At 42.6% G+C, this 23,694-nt stretch overlaps 1 protein-coding gene across 2 annotated transcripts in view; it reads right to left on the bottom strand.

Moving 5' to 3' along the window:
• Window positions 1-23,694, bottom strand: part of LOC132899553 (inactive N-acetylated-alpha-linked acidic dipeptidase-like protein 2) — a 711,964-nt gene that overhangs the window by 205,064 nt on the left and 483,206 nt on the right. The window contains exon 9 of one of the 2 annotated variants that reach the window (XM_060941545.1): window positions 10,549-10,674. The exons of the other annotated variant lie outside the window; for it this stretch is intronic. Coding sequence (XP_060797528.1) covers window positions 10,549-10,674 — 126 coding nt within the window. The remainder of the gene's footprint in view (window positions 1-10,548; window positions 10,675-23,694) is intronic. 2 annotated transcript variants of the gene reach the window in all.

Here is a 23,694-nt window from a genome sequence, read left to right as displayed (position 1 = left end):
CCAGCCAGCCCCAGAAACTGTCTCACTCCCTTTTTGGTCTTGGGCCTCGGGCAGGCCACAATCGCTGCTGTCTTATTGATTTGGGGACGCACCTGCCCATTGCCCAAGTAGAAGCTCAGATACCATACTTCCACCCGCCCAATCGCACACTTCTTCGGGTTGGCTGTGAGACTCGCTCGCCTCAGCGACCTAAGGACGGCCCTTAGGTGGTCTAAGTGCTGCGGCCAGTCATTACTATAAATAACAATGTCATCCAAGTATGCGGCCGTGTAGGTGGCGTGGGGGTGGAGGACCCTATCCATAAGCTGCTGGAACGTAGCGGGCACCCCAAACAGCCCAAAAGGAAGTGTGATGAACTGGTGTAAGCCAAATGGTGTGGAAAAGGTCGTTTTCTCTCGGGATAGCGGAGTCAAGGGGATCTGCCAATATCCCTTTGTCAAATCCAGTGTTGAATAAAAACCAGCTGTGCCTAGTCGATCGAGCAACTCATCAATACGAGGCATTGGGTACACATCGAATTTAGACACCGCGTTGACTTTTCTATCGTCCACACAGAACCCGACCGACCCGTCGACCTTGGGGACCAAGACCACCGGGCTGCTCCAGTCACTGTGGGACTCCTCGACGATGCCCATTTCGAGCATGGCCTCGAGTTCTTACTGAACCACCTTTTTTTTTGTGTTCGGACAGTCTGTAAGGGCGGCTGCACACTACCACCCCCGGGGGCATCTCAATGTGGTGTTCTATGAGGTGGGTGCGGCCGGGCAGGGGCAAGAACATGTCAGAAAATTTTGTCTGCAACTGGGCGACCTCCGTGAGTTGGGTTGGGGAGAGGTGGTCACCACAGGGGACCGGAGCGGTGGGCGATGTCAATTTTCCTTTTTGAACCTCCGACCCCAGCTCCGCCTTCTCTGGAACCACCGACACCAATGCCACGGGGACCTCCTCGTTCCAAAGTTTTAACAGATTGAGGTGGTAAATCTGTAATGCCCCACCCCTGTCCATTCGCCTCACGTCATAGTCAACGTCCCTGACTCGCCGTGTGACCTCAAAGGGTCCTTGCCACCTGGTGATCAATTTGGAGCTCGACGTGAGCAACAAGACGAGTACTTTATCTCCCGATGTGAATTCCCTAAGGCGTGTGCCCCTGTTGTACAGACAGACTTGACGTTCTTGGGCCTGCCGCAAATTCTCCTGAGTTAGGTGTGTGAGTGTGTGGAGTTTGGTATGCAGGTCGATAACATATTGAATTTCATTTTTACTTGTTGAAGGTCCCTCCTCCCAATTTTCACGCAGCACATCTAGAATGCCACGCGGCTTACGCCCGTATAATAATTCGAACGGGGAGAACCCCATGGAGGCTTGTGGGACCTCTCGCACTGTGAATAACAGGGGCTCGAGCCATTTATCCCAGTTGCGTGCATCCTCGCTTACAAATTTCCAAATTATGTTCTTGAGGGTGCGATTGAACCGTTCAACTAAGCCATCCATTTGTGGGTGATAAACTCTGGTGCGGATAGGCTTAATTCCCAGTAACCCATACAGTTCGCGCAGTGTGCGTGACATAAACTTAGTGCCTTGATCAGTCAGAATCTCTTTGTGGATTCCGACTCGGGAGATGACGCGGATGAGTGCTTCTGCAATACTACGTGCTGAGATATTGTGAAGAGGCACTGCTTCTGGATATCGTGTTGCATAGTCCACCAGAACTAAAATAAAGCGATATCCTTGTGTTGACCGATCTAATGGCCCGACGAGATCCATCCCAATTCTTTCGAATGGGGTCTCGATTAATGGCAGAGGGCGCAAAGGTGCTTTTGGAATGGCCGCAGGATTTACTAACTGGCATTCGCGGCACACCATATACCACTTACGGACATCGACACAAATCCCTGGAATATAAATTCCCGGCGGCTCTTTGGGATTAAAAGCTGTGTTATCGGTTCCTTAGTCTGAGTGTCCTGTGTCACTCGGTATAGCCTATCCTTAATAATGGAGAAATAGGGGAAGGACGGGGTGGCGTTTGGCTGGGCATTTGACCATTGATTACTCTCACTTGGTCAAATGCATGCCGCAGAGTTTCGTCTCATGACTGCTCCAACGGGAAATCCACAAGGGATTCCCTGAGAGAGGGAGGAGGAGCCTGCTGCTCCTCACTCTGACGCAGTGATGATGTAGACGGCTCTGTGACAGCTGCTCCCGCCAATGCTACACCAGGACCTCCCCCCGCTAAATTATGGCAGGCCCCACTCTTCACTAAATGTGCCATTAATTCCCTAAATCCCAGCCAATCAGTCCCCAAAATTATTGAGTGGGTAAGGCGAGGATTAACCGCCACCTTTACTCTAAATTTCTCCCCTCGAAATAGAATGTGGACCAACACTAAAGGGTAGTTGTGAACATCCCCGTGCACACACAACGCCTTCACCAATTGTGCTCTCCCCAATGCCTCATCTTGCACCAGGCTTTGGTGGATTGAGGTCTGATTACAGATGAAGTCCACCAAAGCCTGATACGTATCCCCTTGGATACTCACCGGTATGCGATATGCTCTGGCTCGATCAAGGGTGGTCCCTGGCATGTTGGGGATCCGGACCACTGCACCCACCTCCATCGCCGAACACTGATGCTGGAGGTGCCCTGGCTCCCCGCAGCGCCAGCATACCGGCCCAGGCTCTCCCTCTGCACTGGTGTTTCGGAGCTCACTCACCTGAGGGGGGGGGGGAGACACAGACAAGGAAGTAGGAAATGGTAAGGGACAGCGGGTGCCACAGGCCGGCTGGGGTGGAGCCAGCTCCTGCCTCCGTAGTGGGGGAATGGGGCAAGGACGAGAAACAGAAGGAGAGAGAGAGAAAAAAGAGAGGGGAGAAGAGGAGACACATTGTCCTGCCATCGGAACAGCCACCATATGGTCCTCTGCCAGCACGATGGCCTGATCCAGCGATGCTGGGCGATGGCACTGGACCCACTGCACTGTTCCTTCTGGAAGTCGGGCGATGAATTGTTCCAGCGCCACCAGGTCGATGATTCCCTTGGTGTCGTGGTTGTCGGCCCTCAGCCACTGCCGGCAGGCATCCCGGAGTTGCTGGCCAAACGCAAACGGCCAGCCGACCTCCTCCAAGCGCAGCGCACAGAAGCGCTGCCGTTGCTGCTCCAGGGTGCGCCCCACACGTTGGAGGACGGCCCTGCGAAGGTCGGCATAGACCAGCCGGCTGTCGGTGGGGAGCTGTAGCACGGCCAGCTGTGCCTTGCCCATTAGCAGGGGGAGGAGGTGCGCCGCGCGCTGTTCCACCGGCCAACCCCATGCCTCTGCTGCCTGCTCAAAAAGAGTGAGGAAGGCTTCGGGGTTGTCCTGCAGACCCATCTTCATTAGGGTGAGGTGGGGAGGGTCCGCGGCGGTGGTGATCGTGGACCCTGTTGACATGAGTAGGTGCCTGACGATCTTCCTGCTGCGCCAGCACCAGGGCTTCGAACCGTTGTTCCTGCTCCTTCCGGAGGGCGACCAGCGCCTGGTGCTGGCTCTGTTGGGCCGTGGCGAGGGCATGGACCAGGTCCTTGAAGGGGGAGGACTCCGTGAGGCTGTTCTCTTCTGTACTCCGTCCCAGGTTTCGGCACCACTGTAGAAATAGTTGAAGGTGGGTGGAGTACAGAAGCATGGCAGGCCAGAACTGAGTTCTTACAAAAAACTTTATTTTGCGGTTTTCAGTGGCTTACTTTGCTCGCCCACACACACACACACACACACACACACACACACACACACACACACACACACACACACACACAAGCTCCCTTTCTCTGCTCTCTCTCTCTCCTTTTATAGGGCGCGGTCACTGGGGGAGACACAAACACAGGTTAATTCACGTCAGGTGCAGTGATTCTGCCACTTACCTTCCCTGACTCCACCCTCCATTCACAGACCGATGCTTGACTACGCCCCCGCTGCCACAGGAACAAATTCTTTTAATTCGATAGTCCAGTTTTACATTCTTTGTTCTTTCGCCATTTTAATGCACTTTTTATTCAAATCCATGACAGACAAGATAAGCAGTAGTAAAGTACTATAAAATGATAATGTGAAAAGAACATGAAAAAGTATAAACCAGTGAATGTGCCAAAATCAGTGAAAGTTCTTTGCTTTTCCTATTTTTTTTCTAATTTATTCTACTGTTATTTTAACAAGCTGAATCTCACTCAGTAATATGAATGTAGCCAAATAACTATACATTATAAGGTATGAACTGAACAAAGTTTCGTTGTATAACTGCAATGACAAAGTCTTACCTAAATGCATAGTCACATCAGTACCTGCTCAGAGATTGCAGTGGTTTTCAAACATGGCCGCCATGGGCTACAACAACCACATTGCATCACACCGCTCTCAGCCTCGAGAGTTCTAATCATTTACATCTGTTCCTGATCACAGCCACAGTATTTCAGGATTCTCAGTTCACATTATCATTGTAAAGTAAGCACTCAGTGTTCCCATGCCTGACTTTACCAAGCCTTTATTGTTTGTGCTGTTTATCTGGTTATTGACCCAGTTTGTATTTTGATTATTGCCTATAGTCTCTGCCTCTGACATTCTGTTTGTGACTCGCCTGACCATTGCCTGTTGAGTGATACTGCCTTTACCTCATGATTTGAATCTGTTTACCAGTGTACTCTGAATAAACTATCTCTACTGCTTTTACATCTGTCTGTCACCTGCATACCCAACAAATACAAATAAAGTGATATTTTTTAAAAATCTACAACCCAGATTCCAAAAAAGTTGGGACAAAGTACAAATTGTAAATAAAAATGGAATGCAATGATGTGGACGTTTCAAAATTCCATATTTTATTCAGAATAGAACATAGATGACATATCAAATGTTTAAACTGAGAAAATGTATCATTTAAAGAGAAAAATTAGGTGATTTTAAATTTCATGACAACAACACATCTCAAAAAATTTGGGACAAGGCCATGTTTACCACTGTGAGAGATCCCCTTTTCTCTTTACAACAGTCTGTAAATGTCTGGGGACTGAGGAGACAAGTTGCTCAAGTTTAGGGATAGGAATGTTAACCCATTCTTGTCTAATGTAGGATTCTAGTTGCTCTTTGAACTATAGAGTTTTAGCTGGCAACGGCGGATGGCACGGTGAATCGTGTTCACAGATAATGTTCTCTGGAAATATCCCTGAGCCCATTTTGTGATTTCCAATACAGAAGCATGCCTGTATGTGATGCAGTGCCGTCTAAGGGCCGGAAGATAACGGGCACCCAGTATGGTTTTCCGGCCTTGACCCTTACGCACAGAGATTCTTCCAGATTCTCTGGATCTTTTGGTGATATGTTCAAACTCTTTGCAATTTTACACTGTCGAACTCCTTTCTGATATTGCTCCACTATTTGTCGGCGCAGAATTAGGGGGATTGGTGATCCTCTTTCCATCTTTACTTCTAAGAGCCGCTGCCACTCTAAGATGCTCTTTTTATACCCAGTCATGTTAATGACCTATTGCCAATTGACCTAATGAGTTGCAATTTGGTCCTCCAGCTGTTCCTTTTTTGTACCTTTAACTTTTCCAGCCTCTTATTGCCCCTGTCCCAAATTTTTTGAGATGTGTTGCTGTCATGAAATTTCAAATGAGCCAATATTTGGCATGAAATTTCAAAATGTCTCACTTTCGACATTTGATATGTTGTCTGTGTTCTATTGTGAATACAATTATTGCATTCCGTTTTTATTTACAATTTGTACTTTGTCCCAACTTTTTTGGAATCGGGGTTGTATTTGTTAATAGGTTCTTCTTAGATTATGAAGTGTATCCATCATACAAGTCCCTGTACTCTTACTCTAGAAAGGATAGTATCCTGTTCTGACCATTCAGAATCAAGAATTCAACAGCACTGTGGAAATAGTACCATACTCTAGAAGCATTCGTGTTGGGTGTAAATTCACACCACAATGTTTGAGCGAATCAAAAAAGGAAATCATTACTTAACTACACCAGTTACATTGTTCACTCTGTACCTATTTTATCAGTTTCAGCTCACTGACTAAAAAAATGAACACATCTTATGAGCTAATAATACAACCTAAAGTAGAAGCAACAATTTATCAAATTCTTTTAACCTTCAGGTTGTTGGCATGTTTACAGAAAGCACTGGCATGAGGAAAAAATTTATAAAAGCTTATTCACCTCCTTCATCATCCTAAATTTCCTGAGTCGCTGTCTGTCTTCTGAGAAAAAGAAAGTACTTGACTTGTCTTCATGTTTATAAAATAGGTCAGAGTCTAAGAATACTGTTCAGCTGAATACATCAACAGAGAGAGCGTGATGAGTGTGTGTGAAGAGACAGCAGTGGCTCGTGACCATAGATTTTGGTGGGTCAGGATTGCATTAATAACATAGCCTTCAAAAGGTTCTCACTTGGCTTAGACTAAGCCAGTAATTAGCAGCTGTGAGTCAACAACATAGAAGTGAGCAGCTCATTTTGAGCTGTTTTAGATGTACCGTTTTGTTAATTGTGTTTGACAGAACAGGTGTGTTTGCTGAAGAGGTAATATCATTAACCAGGGTTTAAGCATGATTTCAGCAAACTTTTCATCCCAACTACATCTCAAAACCCCACAAAAAACCTGCACCTAGTCAAAAAGAATTCCAGCACTGGAAAAGAGGGGCATGTTTTTCTTCTTTTTCTCAGTCTTAGCATGGAAAACAAGGTCATGCATTTCTGATGTACAGACATTATCCACTCTATAGTATACATTCCCTGTTCCAATCTTTGATAAAAGGATAATAATCTTATTATAGCACTGGTTCTGCACATAGTTGTTACACTGCCTAATTAATAATTCTAATTATGTGCTAATTATCTGTGAAGAGTATTTTTAATGTATTCCAATCTGGAGTAAGAACCACAATTCTGTCAAACCTATCATTAATGATCCTGTCTGATGCTCCTCCACTGAATATGTTGGGAAAGCGCCATTCCTGCCCCATGCCCTCTATTAGCTCAGTTTGCAGTTAAAATTTTTGGCCACTAGGTGCAATAATAATAATAGCAATAATGATGATGATAATGGGCGGCACGGTGGTGTAGTGGTTAGCGCTGTCGCCTCACAGCAAGAAGGTCCAGGTTCGAGCCCTGTGGCCGGCGAGGGCCGTTCTGTGCGAAGTTTGCATGTTCTCCCCGTGGTTGTGTGGGTTTCCTCTGGGTCCTCCGGTTTCCCCCACAGTCCAAAGACATGCAGGTTAGGTTAACTGGTGACTCTAAATTGACTGTAAGTGTGAGTGAGAGTGTGAATGGTTGTCTGTGTCTATGTGTCAGCCCTGTGATGACCTGGTGACTTGTCCAGGGTGTACCCCGCCTTTCGCCCGTAGTTAGCTGGGAAAGGCTCCAGCTTGCTTGCGACCCTGTAGAACAGGATAAAGCGGCTAGGGATGCTGAGATGAGATGAGATAATAATAATAATAATAATAATAATAAGCTAAATGGGACGGTGAGAATGCTGCTGCATGGGTGTGCAACATCAAGAAAGATGAGCAAATCAATGGTACATCAACTTATATCTGTCAAATAGATCATTGGTCACTGAAAATTGATAATTAGTATTACAACAAAATGAGTTGAATGAGTGCTTTATAAAGATCAGCATTTGGTGAATGATGCTGGTACGTTGGGAATTCAGACAATTAGTGTGATGACTAATATATCATTAATAAAACAATAGCTTTGACGTTTTTAACTACATCCTTAAATCTGTGGCTTAAATTGCAGCCCTTCATTAATTTAGTAAGTCACTTTAGAATCATGGCATGTGCTGTAAGACAATTCTTGAACCTGGAGATCTGCGCAAAGTACAAATAAATAAATACAACCCCTATTCCAAAAAAGTTGGGACAAAGTACAAATAAAAATGGAATGCAATGATGTGGAAGTTTCAAAATTCCATATTTTATTCAGAATAGAACATAGATGACATATCAAATGTTTAAACTGAGAAAATGTATCATTTAAAGAGAAAAATTAGGTGATTTTAAATTTCATGACAACAACACATCTCAAAAAAGTTGGGACAAGGCCATGTTTACCACTGTGAGACATCCCCTTTTCTCTTTACAACAGTCTGTAAACGTCTGGGGACTGAGGAGACAAGTTGCTCAAGTTTAGGGATAGGAATGTTAACCCATTCTTGTCTAATGTAGGATTCTAGTTGCTCAACTGTCTTAGGTCTTTTTTGTCGTATCTTCTGTTTTATGATGCGCCAAATGTTTTCTATGGGTGAAAGATCTGGACTGCAGGCTGGCCAGTTCAGTACCCAGACCCTTCTTCTACACAGCCATGATGCTTAATTGATGCAGTATGTGGTTTGGCATTGTCATGTTGGAAAATGCAAGGTCTTCCCTGAAAGAGACGTCGTCTGGATGGGAGCATATGTTGCTCTAGAACCTGGATATACCTTTCAGATTTGATGGTGTCTTTCCAGATGTGTAAACTGCCCATGCCACACACACTAATGCAACCCCATACCATCAGAGATGCAGGCTTCTGAACTGAGTGCTGATAACAACTTGGGTCGTCCTTCTCCTCTTTAGTCTGAATGACACGGCGTCCCTGATTTCCATAAAGAACTTCAAATTTTGATTCGTCTGACCACAGAACAGTTTTCCACTTTGCCACAGTCCATTTTAAATGAGCCTTGGCCCAGAGAAGACGTCTGCGCTTCTGGATCATGTTTAGATACGGCTTCTTCTTTGAACTATAGAGTTTTAGCTGGCAACGGCGGATGGCACGGTGAATTGTGTTCACAGATAATGTTCTCTGGAAATATTCCTGAGCCCATTTTGTGATTTCCAATACAGAAGCATGCCTGTATATGATGCAGTGCCGTCTAAGGGCCCGAAGATCACGGGCACCCAGTATGGTTTTCCGGCCTTGACCCTTACGCACAGAGATTCTTCCAGATTCTCTGAATCTTTTGATGATATTATGTACTGTAGATGATGATATGTTCAAACTCTTTGCAATTTTACACTGTTGAACTCCTTTCTGATATTGCTCCACTATTTGTCGGCGCAGAATTAGGGGGATTGGTGATCCTCTTCCCATCTTTACTTCTGAGAGCTGCTGCCACTCCAAGATGCTCTTTTTATACCTAGTCATGTTAATGACCTATTGCCAATTGACCTAATGAGTTGCAATTTGATCCTCCAGCTGTTTTTGTACGTACCTTTAACTTTTCCAGCCTCTTATTGCCCCTGTCCCAACTTTTTTGAGATGTGTTGCTGTCATGAAATTTCAAATGAGCCAATATTTGGCATGAAATTTCAAAATGTCTCACTTTCGACATTTGATATGTTGTCTATGTTCTATTGTGAATACAATATCAGTTTTTGAGATTTGTAAATTATTGCATTCCGTTTTTATTTACAATTTGTACTTTGTCCCAACTTTTTTGGAATCGGGGTTGTAAATAAATAAATAAATCATCAACAGTGTCGACGCCATCATCATCATAATCAAAAACCTTTTGTTTTGCTTTTGAGAGCATAAATTTAAAGAAGTTGAAACGCCAGATTAATGTTTTCCCTTGAATATCTTGCTTTGTTTCTCTCTTTCATTTCTAATGCTTTTCCTCTGCACCCCATTCCTGTTTACAAGGCAATAGCAATGGATGGATGGATGGATGGATGTAGAAGAGTGGGAGTCAAATCACACATTCATTGTAAGTGATTTTAAGGCTCAGCTTGTTCCTGTCTGTTATATATTGCTAAAGACATCAAGAAATTTCTATCTTTTATTCAGCATTCTCGGAATGTGTGCACTCAAAGGGCATGCCTTAAAGTATATTAACTCTCTTTTCTTTGTCGAAAACTTCTTACAAGACTTTGCCAAATGAAATCAAGGCCATCATCACTCAGATTCCAGGAGAGGGAAGAAAATAATTACTTCTGCAAGCTAAAACCATTTTTCTCTTTGAAATAGAGCTTTTGCATGTGAGAGCAGCATGTGAGTAGAGCAGGTCAAGACCCTCTTTATTACACTAAAATGTCACAGGTGGACTGGCATTTAGGTTAATAAAGAGGATTATTGCATGCAGGAAAATAATAGGGCATCCTGTCCTTGAAACATGGCCTTTGACCCTCTCTGAACTAGTCATGATTCATTCCTCGGGGGCTTATTAGGGAAGGAATACACTGGCGATATTTGAATAAGTTAACCTTTTCACCAACTTCGAAGGCACCAGGTGTGATTATACAGGATAACGGGCTGCCACTATGAAAGAAAACCTAGAGGAAATCTTGCAGCTTTATGGGTATTATGTGGAAGCTGGATCTATTAAATAAATGGTTCACATATTACTGTAGTTACTAAACCCTCAGTCTGGAGTAGTAATGTGTATTAAGGATTAGTTTTGAATCATTGCTCATATAAAATATGATAAGGCATATTGGAAAATATTAGGTATTACGTGGCTTTAAAAACAGTTAGGGTTAGCAAGTTTTCTTTTACAAGTAAGGATAAATAGAAATAAAGTGTCTTTATCTTTACCTTACGGATGTTTGAAGTGAGTTGCAGCAGAGATGGTGATACTGTAGACTGTGGTCCATATGCTCTAACTGGACGATGGAGGCTGACATAGGCCACTACCCTGTTCTCCAAAACCAGTTTGTTCTCCTGGAACCACATTGAAACAGATCAACAATTGGAGGAAATGTGCCTTTTAATTTGAGTCTGCTACATGGTCTCTGCTATCATTGGACAAATGCTAATACAATACAATATATTTTAGGCTCTGTAATGATGCATCTTGATGCAAAGATTTTATGAGGTGCCTTGTGGAAATGTATGATTCACACTGTGGGAATCAGCATTCTATTAATCATGCATAAAATGTGATTGCACTATTTGAACAGCAGAGGTCCCAATCTGTGCAACCCACAGAGTTAAAATACTGGCTATAGATCGCACGATCCAGGCACAATAGCTCCGGATTCCAATGACCGACACGCAATATAGGCTATATAGTTACACAACACCATTATAACAATTAAAAAGAGCTATTCAGTAGCTTCCAAACAATACTAGCCCTGTGCCACTGTGATCAGTGGTGCCCAAGAATGAAGTCATGAGCACCTCACAATGCATAGGCACATTAAATGTGCCATATGTAAGAATTTTAATTTAAAACATTCAAAAATGACCTTTTTTAGTTTTAAAAAAGAAATTACCAACAGAATGTGAAGAAATAACAACTCTAATATTATGTCAATGTTGTCTATGTATTGTATTGCAGAGATATCTATTTAAGTTGGGGCGGCACAGTGGTGTAGTGGTTAGCGCTGTCGCCTCACAGCAAGAAGGTCCTGGGTTCGAGCCCCGGGGCTGGCGAGGGCCTTTCTGTGTGGAGTTTGCATGTTCTCCCCGTGTCCGCGTGGGTTTCCTCCGGGTGCTCCGGTTTCCCCCACAGTCCAAAGACATGCAGGTTAGGTTAACTGGTGACTCTAAATTGAGCGTAGGTGTGAATGTGAGTGTGAATGGTTGTCTGTGTCTATGTGTCGGCCCTGTGATGACCTGGCGACTTGTCCAGGGTGTACCCCGCCTTTCGCCCGTAGTCAGCTGGGATAGGCTCCAGCTTGCCTGCAACCCTGTAGAAGGATAAAGCGGCTAGAGATAATGATATGAGATGAATGAGATCTATTTAAGTTAGCATGCTAGGCAGCTAGCCTCAGCCAGTCCTGTATCATAATTCCACTTTGTACCTCAAGGGGTGATAGTAAGTCATTGTAGCATCCAGCCTGCCCTCAGTCCAACATGAAAGGATGAAGATGTAGTGCTGCCCCAAGGGCACAGTCTTACCTCTTGTCAATCATGTTGAAGGTACTGCCTCAAGTTATTATACAGGTAGTCAATGAATGGAGCAGTAAATGCAATGTAGTCTGGCTAACGTGACTGCAAAGCTTTACGAGCTATTGGTCTGGCCAAGATATTAAGCCCAACTGTTTCCCAGAGCCCGTGGTTGACCCGCCTCCCTGAAATGCCTCAGTTTGCTACTGGTCGAAGCCAGAAAAGGCTGTGACGAAGCTTAAACCAATCACATCACTCTTTCCTCTGACGTATGCGACGCGACGGGGCTAACTGGTAGATTAAACTCTTACCGAAGCCGGTCGGGAGCAAGGCGAAAACGTCCTTCCTTTCAATAAATACCTCCAGGGCTGCTCTTTGCTCCGTTTTCAATGAGAACTTCCCGTTGAATGCTTTCAATACAGCATTCGTGAATGAAGCACTTCTGGCATAGATTCTGTAAACAATCTATGGCTTCCGGTCGCAGTTCTACTACGTCACTGCCTTGAACATGCCTCTACCCAGGGCCATTGGAGATGCTCAAAGTTGATTGGTTCCCGATTTTTCGGGAGCTTGGAAGAGCTGTAGATAGCTTGCCTGGCCAGACTAAGCTCGCAACAGGCCCTCATGTTGCGTCACGCTTAGGATGGGTGGGCCCAGGCTAAATGCAATGGTAACTGAAGCTCTTGCCAAGTGACAACTATCCCCACCACCACCCGCTCCTGGCAAGAAACCATGTTCGGCGGCAAAGAAAATAAATGATAGAAGCAAAACAAGAGTTAACATTGGCCTTGTTTTACACCGCTGGAGGCAACTCTTGACGAGTAAAGAGATGAAGTTTAGAATGGTAAGTAAACAGCTGTTAATGATAATGTTGGCTATTTAGCAAAAGTGTTAAAGGTGCCTAATTGCATAACATTACTGACAGTGTTAACTGACAGCTATGTTAGCTGTGTATTTATATGAGGTTCAGACCAGTTAAAATAGCTGTATGTGACTAGCTCAATTAGCTCATTATCTACCGAGCTACCAAACTAAAACAGTTTGATGTAGCAAACAAACCAGGCATAATGGCCTCATTTGAACAATTCAAAATGGGTCTTTAGTGCAACTAACGACAACACAAACCAAACTGAAAAAACATTCCAAATGGCGTTGATATATTATTTTGCTGTGGCTGTTTTATTGCGATCACAGCCTTGCTAAAAACTGAGCTAAGCAAGCAAACTGTAGGCTGATTCTACGTGTGAAGATTATAAGATAGTGGTGTTATCTTGATCAACTCTTAGAGTTAATAATAATAATCAGTTCAATTTATATAGCGCCTTTGTCATACCCAAGGTCGCTTTACAATTAGGGGAAAAAAAATAGTCCACCAAAAGAGAGTCAGAATGTCATTCCAATGGCATAGCTACCACAGTCCCACCAAAAGGCACACGAAGATAAATCCCACACCGTCTGCACAGCCGCAGTGACACCGGGCAACATTGCTCGGAACACCACGCCATGGATCCACAAACCGAGCACAGAAGCACCACTGCACAGAGTGCTGGTATGTTCCAAACCACCTCCACAGCCACTGCAACACCACCGGGCAACATCGCTAGGAACACCGCGTCAAGCACAAAAGCACTGCCGCACAGAGCACTGGACAACCCTGCAGTCCATATCGAGGAGCACAGGCATCACCCATGGCGGACCAAGGCCTGGAGGGAACCAAGGCCCAAAACTGGGTCCAGAGCTACACCACAACCGGTGAACAAAACACTCAAACAAAAAACAAACATCAAACTTAGCAAAAAGAAAAACAAAAAGAAAAAATAATAAAAAGCTCTGGTGAAAAGTGGCAGCCAGAATGTGCATGGCGTACTCGCAACCGGAAACATAAAATGAGATGAAAGAAGATGAAAAATGAGTTTCAGCAGTTTGGTCAAATACTTTCCCTGCCATTAGTTAGTACCGTAGTTGATTTATTTATTTATTTTTTTATAAGTGATGACTGTAAAGTTTGTATGCACTTAATAGTGGATCAACTAACAAAATGGCCATCAGTTTCACCAGGGGAGGAGGAGACTGTACATTTCCTCGTTTCTTACGACAGAGGTGGACACTCCAACTTTCTGGTGATATGCTGCCCTCAATTTGTTTAGAACATTAAGTCTGGATTTGATAGGTGGCCAATTTTTACATATAACACCTTTAATATGCATTTTTTTTATTGGAAATATGGAAATGGATTTTAAAAGCTGCAAGCAAAAAGAAATGGTGCAGTTTTGTCTGATACCAGTGGTGAGGGAAGAAATTAAATCGTGGGTGGGCCTGGGTAAAATAGGGTGGGCAAATATTTGAAAAGAAAATCAAATACCAGCGGTCACTCAAAAGAGCTTACAGTAAATCATTGCCAACCTTTCACTCAAACACAAAACTACAGCAAAGCCTTCAGATTTCAACTGGCAAACAGGAAACCGAGCATAACGTCCTGATCAGAGAAGGTAAACTCTTTACTGAGCTAGCCTGCTACACAGCTACACACTGCACAGAAAGGTTTACACCAACTGCTGAGCAATGTCATTTCTTAAAGTGGAAGCTCCTAGCAAGTGAGAACTCATCTCATCTCATCTCATTATCTCTAGCCGCTTTATCCTGTTCTACAGGGTCGCAGGCAAGCTGCAGCCTATCCCAGCTGACTACGGGTGAAAGGCGGGGTACACCCTGGACAAGTCGCCAGGTCATCACAGGGCTGACACATAGACACAGACAACCATTCACGCTCACACCTATGGTCAATTTAGAGTCACCAGTTAACGTTACCTGCATGTCTTTGGACTGTGGGGGAAACCGGAGCACCCGGAGGAAACCCACGCGGACACGGGGAGAACATGCAAACTCCACACAGAAAGGCCCTCGCCAGCCACGGGGCTCGAACCCATGAACCCTTCTTGCTGTGAGGCGACAGCGCTAACCACTACACCACCGTGCCGCCCGCAAGTGAGAACTGCTTTTTGTAAATAATGTTAACAAGACCTGTCTAAGCCCTAGGCTAAAAGAGTCCTTTTTTTTTTAGGTGGGCCAGGCCCCCTTAGCTTCTCCACTGTCTGACAGTGTACCAACTAGAGATGCTTCCTCTGAACCATTGTATCTATTTGAAGATATATCGCATCAATGGAACACCTGTACACCTGGTCATTTATGCAGTTATCCAATCAGCCAATCATGTGGCAGCAGCAGAAAGCATAAACTCATTCAGATACAGGTCAAGGGCTTCAGGAAATGATCCCTTCAAACATCAGAATGTGAAAAAAGTGAAATCTCTGACTTTAATCATGGCATGGTTGTTGGTACCAGATGGGCCTGTTTGAGTATTTCAGAAACTGCTAATCTCCTAGGAATTTCATACACAACAGTGTCTTGAGTTTACACAGAATGGTATGAAAAACATCCTGTGAGTGGCGGGTCTGCATATATATTTCTTCTTCACTTTTTACACCTTACACCTTTTGCGCCTTCCCTAGTTTATCAATTTCAGTATGCTTAACAATTTGTATATTTTCCTGTTTTACTCACGCAACATTTACTTAAGTCCTCACTTCTCATATGATAATAATCCTATCCAGTTGTTAGATTGGTCTGAGGGTACTGGTCTCATTATCTAAGGTTGATGCAGACTAGAGCAATCAAAAGTGTCAGTGTTGACCACATTGCCTTTGTCCAACAAGCTGCTACAGTCAAGGATGCAGTTTGACAGCACCATGCTCTCATCAATGTCAAAGTCATTTCAAGAAAACACCCTCATTTTTTCCAGCAATGTCTTTAAAGGGATTCAAAATGTCAGGATATGAAGTTTATTTCTCTATTTTGTAGCCCGAAGTGGACAGGCTGGGAAATTGCTTTTCGGAAATACTTTTGAAATGGATCCTGATATTTGTTCACTCACATTAGTTTTCCTTCCGTTGCCTGTTTTTGAGATGGAAAGGCAAAACATCATTACCTTTTAATGTTTCTGTGCCTCACAAACAAAGTTGACATTCCTAGAGATGGATTATTATATTAATTGTTATTAATACCCTGTAATACTTCTAAGACAGTCTTAAAGCTCTGCACCTATTAATTTGAGTCACTATTTAATAAAGTATTAATAGCATTAATAAAGCACTAGACTTTATATAGACACAGACAGATACCAGCTAAGTGTCTGCAGTGGAAAATCTATTCTGGGTACAGATGGATTTGGGACAAGATATAGCTATGTAACTTGCTCAGAAGTTGGGCAAATGCACTTTAATGCTGTACTTTCCATTGCTGCAGGGATTACTATACAGTAGTGTCGTCATACTTGAGAGCAGTCTTGGTCTCAAGACCACTTTTTGAAGGTCCCAATCTCATCTATGAATCAACCGCATTTTTACTCGGTCTTGTCTCAGTCTCAGATATAGAGGACTCGGGATTTTGTTTCAAGACTGGTCAAGACTACAACTGTGGGGATTTTACTAAATTGCCTGTCCATTGTCTGATTTATTTGTGAACATCGTTACTGTGATTGGATGTCAAAATTCCTGCTTCAAATGCAACCAGTAACATGACTCATTGCTAATTTTAAATTTTCATTACTGTTAATGGCCATCACCCCTCCCTGCCCCCCTTCACATCCACTGGTCTGGTCCTGGTCTTGACTCAGTCTCGCCCTGCCTTGGTCTTGACTTGGTCTCAACCCCTCAAAGTCTTGGTCTTGTCTTGGTCTCGATACACTCTGGTCTTGGTCATGACTTGGTCTTGGTTTAGGTGGTCTTGACTACAACACTACTCAAACAGGCCTTAGTACTATTACATACTGTAATACTTCATACACTGCGTACAAGTTTTGGTTATTATTTATTCCATCAGCCACTGCTGCTTCCTCATGCCATCTCAGAGAGTATTTTCCTCGTTTTCCTCTGTTACCACTAGCGTGTAAAACTGTTTTGTGAAAATGTCTTTTGTTAAAATTGCTACACAAATAAAGGTGAATTGACTTTAATTGAATCCAATAATTCACAGTCATTTGCGTCATTAATGTGACAGAATTACAAGCAGTAAGCTCCACACATACATGTTCATTATAGATAACTCTTCAGAAATCAGAAATAGAAACTGGGCGGAGTCGAGGGTTCTATGGAGTAGACATGTTTAGTGAGAGCTCCACAAATTTCGGTTTTAAACCTCGCTTTTTGACACTTTATTTTACTTTTTACTCATCAAACTCAATGGTCGAACAATGATAAAGAAACCTGCTATGAAAAAACAAGGTCGTCTCCCCTCAGGAAACAGCGATAATTCAAGTCAGGAGGAGAGTGTGGCAACAGCTAATGGGGGCGGTACAATTCAAGATGTGCTAACCGCCATTAGCACCCTCAGTGACCATGTAGATAAGCGCTTTACGGAGCTGGGCACCACTTTCAACAACCTGAAAGCTGAGGTGTCGAACATCAACGCAAGAGTGACCACGACGGAGTAAGCCACTATCTCCCATGAGAAGCGAATTGAAGATTTGGAAAGGCAATGTGTTAGCCTTGCTGCTCAATGCAAGGAACACCAAGACAAGCTAAGCTCCATGGAAGAACGTGCGCGTCGTAAGAACATACGCATAGTGGGCATCAAAGAAAAGGCGGAAAATGGCAAGTTGTCTGATTTTGTGTTGAAGCTGCTTCCCACAATGTTGGGTGAAGAACATTTCAATTTGCCCATCCGAATTGACTATGCATTCAGGAACTCAAAAACTAGGACGGACCGCAGCACCAAGCCTCGACCTATCACGGTGAGATTCCACCACCTGGCAGTCAAAGAGCTGGTGATTAAACTGGCACGAGAAATAGAAACTCACAAATCAGAGACGGTTTACAGATGGATGAAAGCTATGTAGTATATCATCAGCAGATTCATGTTGGCTTGAGTTGTGGCTGGCATGCTTGTGCACAATCAACGAGTTTCCATGCCCATCCACAGATTCCATAACTACATATATGACTATATAAATATGTTACTTGTATTAAATAGACACACACTTTTTTTTTTTTTAGCCCTAAGGTCCTTGGATGGTTGCAGTTCGACATTTATAACTTTTAAGAATTTTCTCAGAGGAGAAAACACACACACACACACACACACACACACACACACACACACACATATATATATATATATGTGTGTATTATATATATACACACACACATACACACACAACCCCGATTCCAAAAAAGTTGGGACAAAGAACAAATTGTAAATAAAAACAGAAGGCAATAATTTACAAATCTCAAAAACTGATATTGTATTCACAATAGAACACAGACAACATATCAAATGTCGAAAGTGAGACATTTTGAAATTTCATGCCAAATATTGGCTCATTTGAAATTTCATGACAGCAACACATCTCAAAAAAAGTTGGGACAGGGGCAATAAGAGGCTGGAAAAGTTAAAGGTACAAAAAAGGAAAAGCTGGAGGACCAAATTGCAACTCATTAGGTCAATTGGCAATAGGTCATTAACATGTCTGGGTATAAAAAGAGCATCTTGGAGTGGCAGCGGCTCTCAGAAGTAAAGATGGGAAGAGGATCACCAATCCCCCTAATTCTGCACCGACAAATAGTGGAGCAATATCAGAAAGGAGTTTGACAGTGTAAAATTGCAAAGAGTTTGAACATATCATCATCTACAGTGCATAATATCAAAAGATTCAGAGAATCTGGAAGAATCTCTGTGCGTAAGGGTCAAGGCCGGAAAACCATACTGGGTGCCCGTGATCTTCGGGCCCTTAGACGGCACTGCATCACATACAGGCATGCTTCTGTATTGGAAATCACAAAATGGGCTCAGAAATATTTCCAGAGAACATTATCTGTGAACACAATTCACCGTGCCATCCGCCGTTGCCAGCTAAAACTCTATAGTTCAAAGAAGAAGCCGTACCTAAACATGATCCAGAAGCACAGACGTCTTCTCTGAGCCAAGGCTCATTTAAAATGGGTTGTGGCAAAGTGGAAAACTGTTCTGTGGTCAGACGAATCAAAATTTTAAGTTCTTTATGGAAATCAGGGACACCGTGTCATTGGGACTGAAGAGGAGAAGGATGACCCAAGTTATCATCAGCGCTCAGTTCAGAAGCCTGCATCTCTGATGGTATGGGGTTGCATTAGTGCGTGTGGCATGGGCAGCTTACACATCTGGAAAGACACCATCAATGCTGAAAGGTATATCCAGGTTCTAGACCAGCATGTGCTCCCATCCAGACGACGTCTCTTTCGGGGAAGACCTTGCATTTTCCAACATGACAATGCCAAACCACATACTGCATCAATTACAGCATCATGGCTGCGTAGAAGAAGGGTCCGGGTACTGAACTGGCCAGCCTGCAGTCCGGATCCTTCACCCATAGAAAACATTTGGCGCATCATAAAACGGAAGATACGATAAAAAAGATCAAAGACAGTTGAGCAACTAGAATCCTACATTAGACAAGAATGGGTTAACATTCCTATCCCTAAACTTGAGCAACTTGTCTCCTCAGTCCCCAGACGTTTACAGACTGTTGTAAAGAGAAAAGGGGATGTCTCACAGTGGTAAACATGGCCTTGTCCCAACTTTTTTGAGATGTGTTGTTGTCATGAAATTTAAAATCACCTAATTTTTCTCTTTAAATGATACATTTTCTCAGTTTAAACATTTATGTCATCTATGTTCTATTCTGAATAAAATATGGAATTTTGAAACTTCCACATCATTGCTTTCCGTTTTTATTTACAATTTGTACTTTGTCCCAACTTTTTTGGAATATATATATATATATATATATATATATATATATATATATATATATATATATATATATATATATATAAAAAAAATATAGAATAGAAAAATTTCACTCTGACACCCAACTTTTGAACATTATTAAAAATTTATTCTCGACAAACGTTTCGGCCTTCTGCCTTCTTCAGTGTCGTAAAAAACTACATATGGCCCTTTTCCACTACCCTTTTTCAGCTCACTTCAGCTCACTTCAGCCCGACACGGCTCGCGTTTCAACTACCAAAAAACAGCACGACTCAGCTCGCTTCAGCCCTGCTTAGCCCCTAAAACTCGCACCGTTTTGGAGTGGGGCTGAAGCGAGGCAAAGCGAGCCGAGTGAGGCTGGGGGCGTGAGGAGACACTCCCCTGTGCACTGATTGGTAAGGAGGAGTGTCCTCACATGCCCACACACGCCCCGCGAGCACGCTGGGATCTGTAAACACCGTAAACCCGGAAGAAGAATAATTACGAATTACGAGAATTTCTGAAGCCTTATGCGCCTCGCCTCATCTATACGCTCTTGCCAGTATCTGTTGGCGTTGTCGGTGACAACAAGCCACAGCACCAAGACCAGCAACACTAACGACTCCATGTCCTCCATGTTTATTGTTTACTATTCGGGTCGTGAGACTACCGCTTAAAAGATCACTGATGTCACTGTTTGCGCTGCTTAACGACATCACGTAATGTCCACCCACTTTCGCTAACTCCACCCAATGTGTCCACCCACTTCCAGCCAGCACGGTTCAGCGCGGTTGTAGTCGAAATGCAACTCCAACAGCCCCGCTCAGCTCGACTCAGCACGGCACGGCTCAGCCCGACTCAGCCGCGTTTGTAGTGGAAAAGCAGCAATAGTGCTGTGAGCTTGGTCTTATATATACAAAATTGTGAATTCTATACACTTCAAAATAAAAGACAAAGACAAAAATAAACTATTAATTACAAAATTTAATAATTAAATATTATTAAAAAGAATGTGATTTTTAGATTTACATTATTTTTGCTTGTTTAACCCATAAGGGGCTAAAGTAAACAATTGCAACATCCAGTACGCTTCCCTATTTAGAAGCACGTTGTCCAAACTATCTTGAGCAGCGTTAACTATTGTTTCTCACTGTACATGGGTACATGCATTGTACAATGCATGGGTACTGCTATGGGCCCCAAAAACGCCTGCAGCTATGCGGATATAGCTATGGGTGAGATCGATAACCTAGCTAAAAATGGTTACGCGATCAAACCCTTGCTTTGGCTGCGCTATAGAGATGACATAGTCGACATCTGGGTGCACGGTCAGGATAAGTTACATGAATTTACGGAATACATTAACGGGTTGTACCCTACCATTAAATTTGAATTGTTTTTTTCTGAACAAAAGCTCAACGTATTACACCTGACCCTGCACCTAGTTGATGGTTTCATTCAGACAGAGGTCTATTCAAAACCTACCGACAATCACCTCTATCTTCCTCCCACTAGTTGTCACCCTGAGCATTGCAAGTGCGCCATCCCCTATAGCGTTGCGTTGCGTCTCAAATGCAACTGTTCTAATGAGGGCTTTCTTCACCGCAGAAATTTGGAATACAAGAAGTATTTAGTAGATCAAGGCTATGACCCTAACCTGGTCTCTGGTAAATTTGGTCAAGTAGCTTCTCTCCCTAGGAGTGAGTTACTTAATCCTAGGGCAATTAAGCCTGAGTGTAAGGTTACACCCTAGGTTATTGACTTTAACCCTAACCTTCTGGATATTGGTAAGATTTTGCAGAACAATCTCAGCTTTTTGCATTCCTCTACTTTCATGCAAGAAGTATTTCTGTAGGGTAGTATTATTTCGGGTTTTAGAAGGCCTAAAAATCTTAAGGATATTCTGGCGCCTTGTAAACTCAAGTGTGGTGACACGGAAGTCAATAATCAAGGACGTGAACAAGGTTGCTTTAGGTGTAACAAAAAATTCGATTTATGTAATAACTTTTTTGCAGAGTCAAATTTTTTTTGTCAGCTCCGTAACCGGAAGGAAATACAAAATTCGCCAACATCTTTCTTGTACTTCCCGCAATACAATATATTTAGCAACTTGCCATAAATGTAATCTCCAATGCAGTATGTTGGCTCTTGTACTACAGAGTTTAAAGTATGTTTTCGTAACCATAAATCTAGTATGAAAAACAAAAAAAAAAATATGTGAAGTAGCCAAACATTTTAATCAGTCTCCCTATAATTTGAATGATTTTGAATTCATTTGTATAGAAACAATAGTTAACACTGCTCAAGATAGTTTAGACAATGTGCTTCTAAATAGAGAAGTGGACTGGATGTCGCAATTGTTTACTTTAGCCCCTTATGGGTTAAACAAGCGAAAAGAATGTAAATCTAAAAATCGCATTCTTTTTAATAATATTTAATTATTAAATTTTGTAATTAATACTTTATTTTTGTCTTTATCTTTTATTTTGAAGTGTATAGAATTCACAATTTTGTATATATAAGACCAAGCTCACAGCACTATGTAGTTTTTTACGACACTGAAGAAGGCAGAAGGCCGAAACGTTTGTCAAGAATAAATTTTTAGCAATGTTCAAAAATTGGGTGTCAGAGTGAAATTTTTCTATTCTATATTATCTACAGTATATCTACACTGCTGGGACCCGTGGTATCCTCTGGATCCTTTTGGACAGACTGGTTGTTGGCTGACAGAGACTTTTTACTCTACATATATATATATATATATATATATATATATATATATATATATATATATATATATACATATATATATATACATATATATATATATAATATATATATATATAAAAATGCGTGTGTTTTTTAAAACATTTCAGGAGTGCAAGTTTTAATAATGATGCTCCTGATTACATTTTTGATGAAAAAATCTAAGCTGTTTTTATTTAGTCCATTATTTTAAAAGGAATTCATTGTTAATATTGCATTTTTAGTGTGTGTGTGTGTGTGTGTGTGTGATATATATATATATATATATTTTTTTTTTTTTTCCTCCCCCTAAGCTCCTTGGTTGGTTACAGTTCAACATTTATAACTTTTAAGAATTTTCTTCTCAGAGGAGAAAACATAATGTCACTGTCTGTATCTGTATATGTTTAGAGCACCAAATGCTTGTATCTGCATTTGGATTTAAATCTAAAGTGAGCATGGCCTAAACTGGAAGTGTTCACCGAATATGAAGACTACAACTAAACCACCTAGGGAGAGTAACAGAAATTTAAACCACCATGATTAGGCAGTTGCAAAGGATGAATGAATGACCATTAATTGCATTGTGCATCAAATCATCCATCCATTATCTGTAACCACTTATCCTGTGCAGGGTCGTGGGCAAGCTGGAGCCTATCCCAGCTGACTATGGGCGAGAGGCGGGGTACACCCTGGACAAGTCGCCAGATCATCACAGGGCTGACACATAGAGACAAACAACCATTCACACTCACATTCACACCTACGGTCATTTAGAGCCACCGATTAACCTAACCTGCATGTCTTTGGACTGTGGGGGAAACCGGAGCACCCAGAGGAAACCCACGCAGACATGGGGAGAACATGCAAACTCCACGCAGAAAGGCCCTCGTCGGCCACGGGGCTCGAACCCGGACCTTCTTGCTGTGAGGTGACAGCGCTAACCACTACACCACCGTGCCGCCTGCATCAACTCATGTCCATGGTAATGAATGTGTGCTTTCACTGTTGCTTTGTCTTTCTTTGTCTACTTGTCCTTCACAGCGACACACTTCATATCTGACTGCTAACCTTTACACAAATAAAAGCCTCCTATTAGCATCTGCTTGGAACCTAGTGTCTGTCCATTCCAAACAGTATATTTATATTTGGTTCTTGTGTAGATTATTCACTATTGATTAAGGATACAAATAAATAAATAAATAAATAAATAAATAAATACGACCTGCCAGACTATTCACATTAACTCTGAAACACTTCCAGTGTATTCCACATGTCTTATTCAAGTTTGTATGGTTAACTGGTTATGCTCAAGCACAATGT

Source organism: Neoarius graeffei, chromosome 15 (genome assembly GCF_027579695.1).
Source record: "Neoarius graeffei isolate fNeoGra1 chromosome 15, fNeoGra1.pri, whole genome shotgun sequence".
NCBI classification, from domain to species: domain Eukaryota; kingdom Metazoa; phylum Chordata; class Actinopteri; order Siluriformes; family Ariidae; genus Neoarius; species Neoarius graeffei.
This window is presented reverse-complemented; position numbering and strand designations above follow the sequence as displayed.